General features: G+C 41.8%; 1 protein-coding gene across 3 annotated transcripts in view; it reads left to right on the top strand.

The window, feature by feature from the left end:
• The window catches only part of LOC133955809 (AP-3 complex subunit beta-2), a 39,585-nt gene that overhangs the window by 893 nt on the left and 26,353 nt on the right, over nt 1-12,339 (top strand). For 2 of the 3 annotated variants that reach the window (XM_062390835.1, XM_062390834.1), the window contains exons 2-4: nt 11,057-11,132; nt 11,622-11,696; nt 12,025-12,120. In XM_062390835.1, coding sequence (XP_062246819.1) covers nt 11,057-11,132; nt 11,622-11,696; nt 12,025-12,120 — 247 coding nt within the window. Of the gene's footprint in view, nt 1-4,444; nt 5,078-11,056; nt 11,133-11,621; nt 11,697-12,024; nt 12,121-12,339 lie in introns of those variants that run through there. The other variant, XM_062390836.1, reaches the window with a different exon arrangement.

The following is a 12,339-nucleotide window of genomic DNA, read 5'->3' as shown; positions in this document are numbered from 1 at the left end:
TTCACACTGACTCATCCACACTGACTACATCACACTGACTCCTCCACACTGACTCCTTCACACTGACTCCTCCACACTGACTCCCTCACACTGGCTCCTCCATACTGACTCCTCCACACTGACTCCTCCACACTGACTCCTTCACACTGACTCCTCCACACTGACTCCTCCACACTGACTCCTTCACACTGACTCCTCCACACTGACTCCATCGCACTGACTCCTCCACACTGGCTCCTCCACACTGACTCCTCCACACTGAGTCCTCCACACTAACTCCTCCACACTGACTCCTCCACACTGACTCCTCCACACTGACTCCATTCCACTGACTCCATCACACTGACTCCATCACACTGACTCCATTCCACTGACTCCTCCACACTGACATACTTGCTCCTCCACACTGACTCCATCACACTGACTCCATCACACTAACTCCTCCACACTGACTCCTCCACACTGACTCCTCCACACTGACTCCTCCACATTGACTCCATTCCACTGACTCCTCCACACCGACTCCATCAAACTGACTCCTCCACACTGACTCCATCACCCTGACTCCATCACACTGACTCTACCCCACTCACTCCTCCACACTGATCCATCACACTGACTCCATCACACTGACTCCTTCACACTGACTCTACCCCACTCGCTCCTCCAGACTGACTCCATCACACTGACTCCTTCACACTGACTCTACCCCACTCGCTCCTCCACACTGACTCCATCACACTGACTCTACCCCACTCGCTCCTCCACACTGACTCCATCACACTGACTCCTTCACACTGACTCTACCCCACTCGCTCCTCCACACTGACTCCATCACACTGACTCCATCACACTGACTCCTTCACACTGACTCTACCCCACTCGCTCCTCCACACTGACTCCATCACACTGACACCTCCTCACTGACTCCAGCACACTAACCGACCTGCCTGCCTGGGTGCACCCTTTCCAAGCTCTCACACTCATACACAGCTGAAGCAGGGACGATATCCAGAATTTAGAAAAAAAAAAATTGGTTTCTTGAATTTGTCGGTCAGTGCACGTTCATTTGATTTAGGGGGCTGGTGAGAGGGGGTGGGATGTATCGGTGGCATATTTTCAAAGTTTAATCTTTACTTGCTAGCTTTTCCAGGATTACTAGCCCTAGCTTCAGACCTAGTTTGGTGTTTGGCTTTTTTTCAATTTACGTTATTTATTGACTATCCAGGTTATTTTTGTTACACATATGTATATCGCCTCTCTGATAGACCGAGTAAATCTTTCTCCAAAAGCAAAGCTAGTGATGGTCTTCGGAATAAGTTACTGTGAAGAAAAACAATGTTTCTTTGGCTAATATTTATTGATATAATTATCTTTCATTCTTAGTCAGAAAGAACGACACATTCATGCAACCTGTTTTAACGGCCTGGGCCAAAGGTATAGTTGAAATCAGTGATTTCATTCAGATTGCTATGTGGTGATAATAGTTATAATATATGACTCAAAAGTTGGATGAAATTGAGGTTGAGATGAGAGAAAAGGAAATAACTTTAATATGAATAATCATAACCAACATAAAAATTATTTCAAAACACATCTACAAGGTATCTCCTGGTTTAATCACATAATATAAGAACAAAAATTTTATAGATCAAATGAAAATAAAATAAAACAAAACATTACAAAATGAATGAAAATGTTCCTTAATATGAGATCTAGATTAAAAGTAAATCAAATTAAAAGGTGAATCCAGACCCCAAGGCCTGAGAAATATCACATTTTAAAATGTGACTACAAGAGAGATTAAAAGAGGATAAAGCGTTGGCCAGAACTCAGCTGGTCTGTGGAATGGTGAGTCCGGCCTCCGCTGAGGACCTCAGGTTATGACAGGGCACATACTGTGTCAAAAGATCTGAAATGTACTTAGTTGCAAGTCCTGAGCGGAGCTTAAAAGTCAACAATAAAATATTAAACAAACTCTGAAAATTTACAGCGTTCCAACTGAGAGAAGCTAAAATCAGAGCAATGTGCTCTATGTTCTAAGAGGCAGGTATTTCAGTGTATCTTAGACATTTTTTAAGCTGATTTTTAGATTGTCCATGATTATCTTTATTGTGTACAACTACTCTGCCTGCTATTATGTTTACTCTGTGGGACTTGAATATCATGCTATTTGGAAATTGTCAGATATAGTAATACAGTAATGTTGTTCAGTTTGCTTTGTATCAGTTGCATATGTTTGATCAGGCCTCTGCTAGGGTTTACATAGGCTTTTGTTGCTGAAGATATTTTCCACATCACATTAAGAAAGAAACCAATCACACACAAACACACACACACACACACACACACATACACATACACACACACACACACACCTACACACACCTACACACACACACACACACACACAGACAGAGAGAGAGAGAGAGAGAGGGTCCTGAGAGAGGACTGATGATAACAAGCTTCACTATTTACCACCATTGCATCACTGTACTTTTACCAGCAGAGGGAGCTGAGTATTTACAGTAGGCAGCTTTGTGGAAGTGAACTGTGACCTCTGGGACCTGGTACCAGAGGTGTTTGCCTTGAGGCTGTTTGGCAAACATAAAAAACTAAACACGATTCAGCGTGAGCGATGAGTTCAAGCTCAGGCTGAAGATGTACAGACGTGTGTTTGTAGAAGTAGATGTCTCCTCCACTGAAGGCAGTTTAACCAGTCAGTCTGCAAACATGGGGATGAAAGCGCTAGCTCAACCTTGGCTGTCGTCTCCTTGGAAACACGGCCGGTGTGAAAAATAGTCTCAAACTCTATTGTTGTATTTGCTCTGTGTGTTAGTACCCAGAGCAAAAATACACACCACTTTCCTGCACTCATCCTTCAGCCGGAAATGACTATTGTAGGTTGAACAGCGCTGGTGATCGATGCTTCTGTCTGGTCCGGAGATTTAATCCTGATGTGTGGCAGTTTTATATTGTTCTGCATCTCACTTATCAATGTCAAATTCTGTATGAATTTATGTGTTACATGTTGATAGTTCTCAGCTTCTGTTTCTGTGGGATCTGTGGCTTTATTTGGTCGGTTTGGGAAGTTGCTTTGATGTTAATGTGAACTTTACATTTATATTAATAACAACACATTACCTTTTTGGCTTGTTTCTGTTCTCAGAAGTATAAGACACTCCGGAAGGTATTTTATTTTCTCTATTTTCCTGCAGTCTGACCTATGTGGACACCTTTTAAACATGACGAGCAGGTGAAAGCAAAACATGCACTTAGAGGATCAATACTCTGATGGATGACACCGCGCTGATGTCATCCTCTCTCACCAAATAGAGATTTAACAGGAGTGACATTATCAGATTGACTTAATGTCGTGATGGAAATGTTTACGTCTGCCAAGAAGTTTATGTTTTCATCCAAGCAAGCAAAAATATACCTGCAAAAGAGGCAGGTCACTTTTAATCTCCACCAAGGAGGTTATGTGGTCGTCTTTGTTTTTAATAGCAGGGTAACGAAAAAGCTACTCAACCGATTCTCATGAAATTGTCTAGAGGTGTGGCATATGACACACAGAAGAATTGTCATTGTTGCAAGCTTTAACATTGGGAGATTGGGGCGTTTACCAAAATGTTCCTTGATTTCTAGAAGAAAATCATGGATCTTGATTAAAAACGCCAGGCATGGTTAGGGGAGAGTGCTCAATTCGATGCAGATCTAATCTTTCATCATAACTTCGTTTTTGAGACAGCTAAAATCATATCTATGTCAACATATCCTAACTGAGTTGCTACAGATCACAAGGACAGCGTGTGTATGTGTACTGAGGTCCAGGACAGTTATTTTGGTTTGAGCCTAACAGAAATGAGTGGGACAGGGAGAGAGGGAGAGAGGGAAAGAGGGAGTGAGAGAGACGTCCTCATCACGACACTGCCAAGAAAGCTGAGTCATGTAAGATGAGAAAAAAGAAGGCAGGCCGCTGAATGTTAAAAATGAATATGAGAGGACAATGTTTAAGGCTAATGAGCCAGAGGAGGGAAAAAATATCTATAAACATGTGTCAGGCATCAGCACCGATTTGGAGCCAGGTACAGAAAAGCTGCGTTAGAGTGACACTGAACATGAATGAAAGGGAGCAGGACTTTAACTGGTTAACGAGGAGGCGGAGAAGAGACGACAAGCGGAATTGATGGGGCGATAACGTGGCAAAAGATAGGAGAGGCTGTGTGTCGCTGGCAGACACGTACATGAAGACACAGTGTGTGTACACACCGAGAGGCAGAGAGAGAGAGAGAGAGAGACTGGTGCAGCAACAGGAAGCACATGAGCAGCAGGAGGAGTCGGGAGCGGAGAGGCTTGACGGTGGATATAACTCCACGCCCCTCTCTGCCAAGCATCCATTTACTGAGGAGCTGATGTGTGCTGCTTCACTGGATGCAGTCAGGCTCAGCAGCAACAGAAGGAAAAACCCTTCGGTGCCGTGGCACTCTGGATGTGGATTACAGCACGCAGGAGTCGTCTTATGAGCATTTCTGAAGAGGTTCGTCGCATCATTCTTAGCAGAATCTTCACGGTGGATATTTATACCCTCAGAGGGAAGGTGCATTTCTAAGAGAATCTAAGTGAAGCTGCTGACAGCTGTGTGAAACCTGGCTGGGGAGAATCTGGAGGATTTCACCCTGACAAGCACCAAGGAGTTACACAAGGAAACTGCAGTCCATCCGCTTTATCCACCCAGGATTCTACAGGTTGCTCTCACGCGTTGGGTTCAGACTTAAGTTTCCAACATGACCACCATGCAGAAGCTGCTGCAGCTGCCGGTGAGCGCCGTGAACATGGTGAAGACGGTGCAGAGCCAGGTCCAGGGAGGCCAGGAGGAGGACAAGAGTCCGGTGCTGACCCCCGACGGTGTCCAGCAGACGTGGTACAGCGCCCTGCAGCCTGACGAGCTGCGCCACCTCCGATCTGGAGGCACAGGTGGCGGAGGTGGAGGTGGAGGTGGTGGAAGGGACCAGGATGAGCGAGCAGCACTGGAGGAAGGTGGCGGCAGCAGCAGTTTTCAAAATCAACCTTTGCGGTAGGATGATCCAGGAGAATCCACACCTGTTGTACACAGTTGTATTTATTTGCTCGTACCTGCTGTGTTTCCACAGATAACAGTTACGTCAACTGGACGATGAAATAAAGATTCTGGAATAATAGAATAATTAGAGTAAATTAGCAGATCCTAACCTGGGATTAGGTAGTACCCCACCAAGTCAATAACATGTTTGAAAAAATATATATATATTTATATTTATTTCTTCAACACAAATGTATATTTTACTTTATTCCCATATTTGCTTTTGCATTATTAAAACTATTAAGATAAGATATTGTTATTTAGTAGAATTGCTTGCATATCACGATTGTTGAGTAGATCATACTTCATTCTGAAAGATGATAAATATAAGACCTTATTGTGTACGAATAAAAAGTGTCAGACGTAATGGCTGCAGCTTTGTCTGTTAAAGTGGCAGATATTAACTCAATCAACTAGTTCTTTGATTTATTAAATGCCCACATTTTCCCTCTTGCATGTTGACTTCCTATTCTGTCAAAACCTCATCTTTAAAGACCAGGGACGAGCAGGAAGTCCTCACACCAGTGAAGATTGGCATATTATCATGAGAAATAAGCTGTGGTGCGAGGATGCTACCTTTCATTTGTACTGAAATCATAGGTTGAGCTGTCGTGGGTGCAGATTCTTACTAGCAACTATTGATGGGATAAGACGTCATGAGCAAGAGACACAATGAAAAGTGAATAGAGTAGGATGAGAATGGAGGCGTCGGTCACACAGATGCTGTCACCAGGAGCTGCGTCTCTGCACCCTGCATCAGTAATCAGACCTGCACAATATGCCAGTCATGTAAAGGCTGACCGGAGGAGCAGTGGTCTTTAATTAATTCGACTGCGGACCTTCAAAATGAACATGAGAAGTGAAGCTCTTCAGAAATTGGTTTCTTTCAAGAGACCTTTAAGGTTTTACTGGGTCAAAACAGCTCTGGTTTCTTCCAATTTCACAAGATGAGAGCTGGGCCACAGTTGCTGCTGGTCTAAAGATATATATTTCAAAACAAGAAACTTTAAAAGTCTGTGCTGAAAGAATCAGCTTATGTAAAACAGCCTCACCAGCTGCTCATAAATGCAGGCTGCAACTCCTCAGCCCTCTGATTCATGCAAATGTACTTTCCTATCCCAATAGTTCCATGCAGTTGTGGAGTTGTTGTGCTAGTGGTGAGAAAAATGACTTATCATTGAACACTGGCCTACTTCGAGGAGCGTGCCCCGGCTGGAGAGTGAGTCCTGCTGATCTCGTGGCTTCGCTGCCAGGTAACCTGAGCGTCGGTGGAGTCTGTCGGACCACAGCGGGTTCAATAATTCAGAGCTGTTTGTAAATTCAGCCGTTGTTCAGCAGGTACGGGACAAAATCCAGAGAAATGAGAGAGGCGGTGTTGGTGTTGTGTTACTTTGTGGCCTATGGGCATGAGAGGAGACGTATAAAGTCAGGGGCTGGTTGTTCAGTTGCTCCAGGCTTTACTTCTAAAATAATTCACTGAGATATAGCATTTACAGGTTGTGATCATATGGTGGAACAGATTCAAAACAGACTGTGAAGGGCCCAGGGCTGTGATCTCTCTCCTGGAACTGCTGTGCAGTATTTTGTCTTCTGCACCCTCTGGGTTTAAATGACTAATTCAATGAGTTATGGCAGGTGTGATACTATGCTTCAGCAAAGAAAACCACTAGTATTTAAATTAGTGACGGAAATATTGTCTCACTTTTAAATTATGTGCTACCGTCTCTCTGTCTTAATAATTCATAAAATGAGGTTTAACATATCTGATCTAATTCCACTGTGACACTGCTGGACCGGTCCGAGTGGGATTACAAGCCTGGTTCTCAGCCTGGTTATCCACTGCTACAGCAAATATAACAATGTTTTCATGTTTAGCTTTAATTTGAATTCCTAAAGCCGTGTTTGTCTTCAAACAAGCCACATGAATCCCTTTTGCTCAATTTATTTGGTGATGCTATTCAGGGGGTTCATTAACGCTGTGAAACTAATCAATGCTTTGCTCTTTTAATCTCTTTACTTTTAGATCAAATCATCAAAGGTTTCTGTTCATACTTTGGTTTAATTCATTTTTATCTGTATATTATCTCTAGGCACTTAACATAGCAAGGTTATACCCCAACAGAACTGGTTGGATGAAGACATACTGTATATGTCACAAGCACCATTGTGGACCCTTAACAATACACATGTGAAGCTGATAAGATGAACAGTTTTCAAGATATGCAAACACCTTACAGAAACATACAGAGATTTAGGAATTAAAATTGGCACAGCAACAGATAATAACTTTTTATAACATTATGAATATCAATATGTCAATGTTGTAATCATGAACATGTTAGCATGTTACAAGAACTCTGTGCAGTCTACATACATGTCTCCCATTATTCAAAAGCATAACAAAAACTTGGCAGAGAAATCTATGGATTTTTATTGGATATTTGTCGTCTTTGTTTTGACTTTTGTGTCGCAGGGACCGAACCAAATAAAAGCTCAGGTTTACAAGTTGGGCCACAAAGTCAGTGAACACAGGAGGTTTACAGTCTGTGATAAACAGACGTTGCCTTTCTGAAGTGATTTTCTTCACATTATCGTTTTTTCCTCCTCACTTCTGGGCTCTCTGTGCTTTTGGCAAATATATATATATTTTGTATTTGTTTCGAGACACAGCCACATGTTTGTAACTAAGAAACCAACATCAGTTACCTGTGTCCAAAAATAATCTTCACCAAACAGCGTTTTTATAGATACTGTCAGCTTTAATTTCACTCTAAAGAACTCAGGTCTTGAAGTGTGTGGAAGAGTCAACTGTGGTATTGAGACAATTATCAACACTTTGACACACACACACACACAAACACACTCACTCACTCACACACACACACACACAAACACACACACTAAAGGAAAGGCAGACTCGTGATAAATCATCTATGTTCTGCAGAAGCCACCTCATTACAGACTGCAAGGCCTCCATTCAAACCTGTCACATGATGAAATATATAGTTTAACCCAGCAGCCCCTCAGCTGTATGGAGAAGTGCTGTTCAACTTCTGACCACACCCAGATTCAATACTCAGGAAAGTACTTTGCTATTTTTTTCATTTCATACATATTTATATGTTTATATTATTACACCTTTTTTATTGTACCATAATGACTTTATTCTTATTTTGTTACTTCATTCTCACTAATGGATGATTTTTTTCTCGTAATTTCTCAACTTTATATTATACAATATTTTGACCTTTTTCTTGAAATGTTACTTAATCTCGTGAATATACCTTTTTTCCTGGTAATATCATGTCTTTGTTCTTCTAAATTTATGATGTTTTTTTCTTCAATCTGGACCTTATAGTCTGTTTTACATCTACAAACATTTTCAATCTGCATTTAATATAGTTTTCTGTAATTTGCTTATGACAGTGATGATTCTTGACAGATTCTCAAAATCATAAGAGTAATATCAGGAAGTTAGGATGAATTAATTAGGAAAACCGACTCATGATCGCAGATTCACTGCCCTGTTAGATATGAACATCATAAACTTTGGATGATTCAACTGAATATTTGATGTAACACATTGGGAGAAATTTGGGGATAAAAACTGATTGTTGGACATGAACAATCATAAATGGTTCACAATCCAAAACAAAAGCATTTCCCTCTGTAGGACGTTAGCAAACTTTCACTTCATTATCAGACATCCTGCCAACTAACAAACATATTAAACAACAGAACCTGTTTGTCAGAAGTAATGAGATTATTTCCATTTGCACCCAGTGTCTGATCGACTTTGTATCCATGTAACACCTGTTATATGCTGTAGCCGTGTGAGTGACAGGATACAGTGTCACGCTGTTCACAGGAGCCTCTAGTCCCCCACTGAAACCCTGTCAGATCAGACCAAGGCTCTGCAGGGAGGCAGGAAATCTCGGAACTTCGGTAGTTGGAAGTTGTGTTCATGAGTGAAGGCTGGAAACTGACCCCAACATGGGAAGCACAGGGGATTTTATCATTGTAACCTGATATTTACATTTTGAAATAAAACAACTTTGAGGTCAATCTGAAATTGTTTGTTTATTCAGTTTTATACACAGTCTATACAAAGATGGCTGACACGACTGCACTTGATGGGAACGCAAGAGTGTCTCTATACCCCCCTGGTGGCTGACTGCAGCATAGGTTGTAAACCCCACCTCCTCCGATTTGTTGGTGGATGGGACAAACTTAACACCAGGCAACAAAAGAGTACAGCCCAGTGGGCTTACACAAGCTGCGAAAACTAAACTAAATTTCTCAAAATAAGTTTGATTTCCACTATTGGTTGTGTTTACTTTACATTAATATATAAGTACAAACATTTTAAACTCTTCTCAGTATTTCAGAAATTGATATTTTTTAACAATGCTTACAGAGTATGATCACCTGTAGCTTCCCTCTGCTCTGGAGCTTTTCTGGGTCTCAGCTCATTGTTTAGCTGCAGCCTCCCTGTCTCAGTTCTCTCACCGCTATCGTAGCTTCATTTCCAGCACAACTGGCTCTTACTAATCCACTGCACACTACAAGTTCAACACCAAACTGCAGACAGGCACAGTCAACAACAGGCTGGTGAATGCATTTGAGTATTTAGCAGCTGAGGAGCCAGATATTTCCCTCAGGTATTGGTGAAGACCAAAAAACCGAGATCAAAGATAAGATAGTTAATATTGAGGTGAATGATAATGGAGCTCTGTAACTGCTGTTGAGAAGACGAGCGCCTGTAGGCCAACACGCCCATCATCAGCCTCAAAAGGTGCCACTTGTTTTCCGCTGAGTAAATTGATGCCAGATATCAAGGTCCTGAATCAGTAAATCATATTAATACACGGTCCATGCCGTAAAAACAAAGGCTTTCATTGGAGGAAAACTGTGAAGTCACTCTACGTAGGTGTGTCCTGTCGTTCAGCAATAGAGAGCAGAACAAAATGAATCTATCCTGTCTGGAAAATGTCATTGATCAAGATGTCAGCTTTCAATTAGGCTGTGGTCTTTATCTTCGGGAGCTGCAGCAGTGATCCTGTCGGCTCGGATCTGTCACCGCTGCTGTTTGCAGGCTCCTGGCGGCAGCTTGTGGAGGACTTGCGTTTGTGTTGTTTATGTGTGTTTGGACTGCAGCAGGTTAAAATGTCGCTTCAGATTAGTCTCTGACAAGGATCCTGCCTGTCATGTGTGATCGGACTGGTCTGTTCCCATCTTCTCTGACAGTGGTGTTGAGTGAATGCGGGGTGGGGTTAACTGGCGCCTACAGGAGTGTATGTGCAGCTGCTATCTACAGGCAGGCTGGCAGTCGGTCAGAGGCAGGGGTGCTGAGAGAAAGTCTACATACAGCTGTTTTTTTAATTCAATGCAATGTTGGTAATTTATTTTATTAATCTAAATAGCCAACCAGTTTGACTACTATACCGATTCTTCACAGTTACAGCCCCTCACCAGTTGGGGGTGTTGCAGCCACTTCAGCACCCCTGTTTCTTATGCTATATAGATCAAATGAGAAACTCACAGTAAAACGCAGCGGTGGGTGATTTGGAAACAATGTGAACAATGTAAAATTAACCAACGTTGAATTTGCAAATAACTTAAAAATGTTCACAGAACAATTTAAAAAGATATTTAAATTTACATCCAATTTGTGATATTTTTCATCGAGATTCCTGAATTATTCTCTGAGAAATCAAGGATTTCAATGTTAAAAAAGATAAATACTACTGCAGTTCTTCACTGATACAAACAGCCTCCTTCCACCACGTTCCGTAGTGCTCAGTCAAGTCGTTTTTGTGTAATCCTGCAAAAAAAACACTTGCAGCGGGTAAAGCGGGTCTGTGTCCCTTGTTTGTCGTCTCTTCTGAAGAAGACCAAGATGTGACTCTTATTTTCCTTGTGTTCTTCCCTCAGACACGACGACCTGAAGGAGATGCTGGACAGCAACAAAGACTCACTGAAGCTGGAGGCGATGAAACGGATCGTGGCCGTGAGTACAAATAAAGTTTGCTTTGGGATTTCATTGATCGGCACATTCAGGGTGTATCAGGTCGAGGGAGGGACAGAGGTAAGGATAGTGTTTAAATAAAGCTGTAGAGTATTTATTTATTCGATAGCTCTGTATTGAGAGATGCAAATCAAAATCCCACTAAGACTGTTTTTAGATTTTTAGAAGAAGACCTACGTCTCTCTTCTGTAAGACAATGATAGTTTGAGCTGATTTAACTGCAGTGGTGAGAGATGCAGAATCAGCTGATAAATATTCATCAGCTGTTACAGATTCCTGCCTCTGAAGCTCCGCATGCTTCTCCCCATTCATTAGCTCTGCAGGACGGAGGAGACCAAAGCGAAAGGACTGAAATAGAATAGATAAAAAGAGACTTTCAACTTCTCTTCAAATGTTTCAAACTGCTGAAAAATGTCACAGTGTGAAGTCGTCATTGAGTTTTGTGTTTTGTGGTGTGGGTTTTATCTGCAGATGATCGCCCGAGGAAAAAACGCCTCAGATCTCTTCCCTGCTGTGGTGAAAAACGTGGCGTGTAAAAACATAGAGGTTTGTAATGAGCTTAGTTTCCTGTCGCTTCATGCTTTATTTGCTTTTTATGCCCGAGAGAGACGGTGACCGGTGACATTATGCTCCGGGTTATTCGTCAGTCCCACTCTTGTGAACATGATATCTCTAGAGTGCCACCAGGGGATTTCCTCAAATCTGGTACAAACACTAACCTGCAATTAAGAATGAACTAATTCGAATTTGGTGGTCAAATCGCAATGTGACCTTACAAATCACATTTTTGCTCCTGTAAAGGCTTGAAGGAATTTCTTTTAAATTTTTCCCCTCACTAATCTACATCATTCAAATCTGTTTTTCAACGATACAGGTGAAGAAGTTGGTCTATGTGTATTTGGTGCGTTATGCTGAGGAGCAGCAGGATCTGGCTCTGCTCTCCATTTCCACATTTCAGCGAGGATTGAAGGTGAAGCCGTTTTCCCCTCTGACAATTACAAAAACAACCACATTACTCCTTTTATGATGATATTTTTTACAATTTCTATAATAACAAAGTAGAAATATATCTGTTTGTCTGTACTTTACAAAGTATCCCCTTAGTTTGATTGCGTGGGTTTTAGGAAATAACTAGTAATGCAGTTAAATAATGAAAATGACCGAAATGAAAATGAAAATGAAATAGACG

Source organism: Platichthys flesus, chromosome 6 (assembly GCF_949316205.1).
Source record: "Platichthys flesus chromosome 6, fPlaFle2.1, whole genome shotgun sequence".
NCBI lineage: Eukaryota > Metazoa > Chordata > Actinopteri > Pleuronectiformes > Pleuronectidae > Platichthys > Platichthys flesus.
This window is presented reverse-complemented; position numbering and strand designations above follow the sequence as displayed.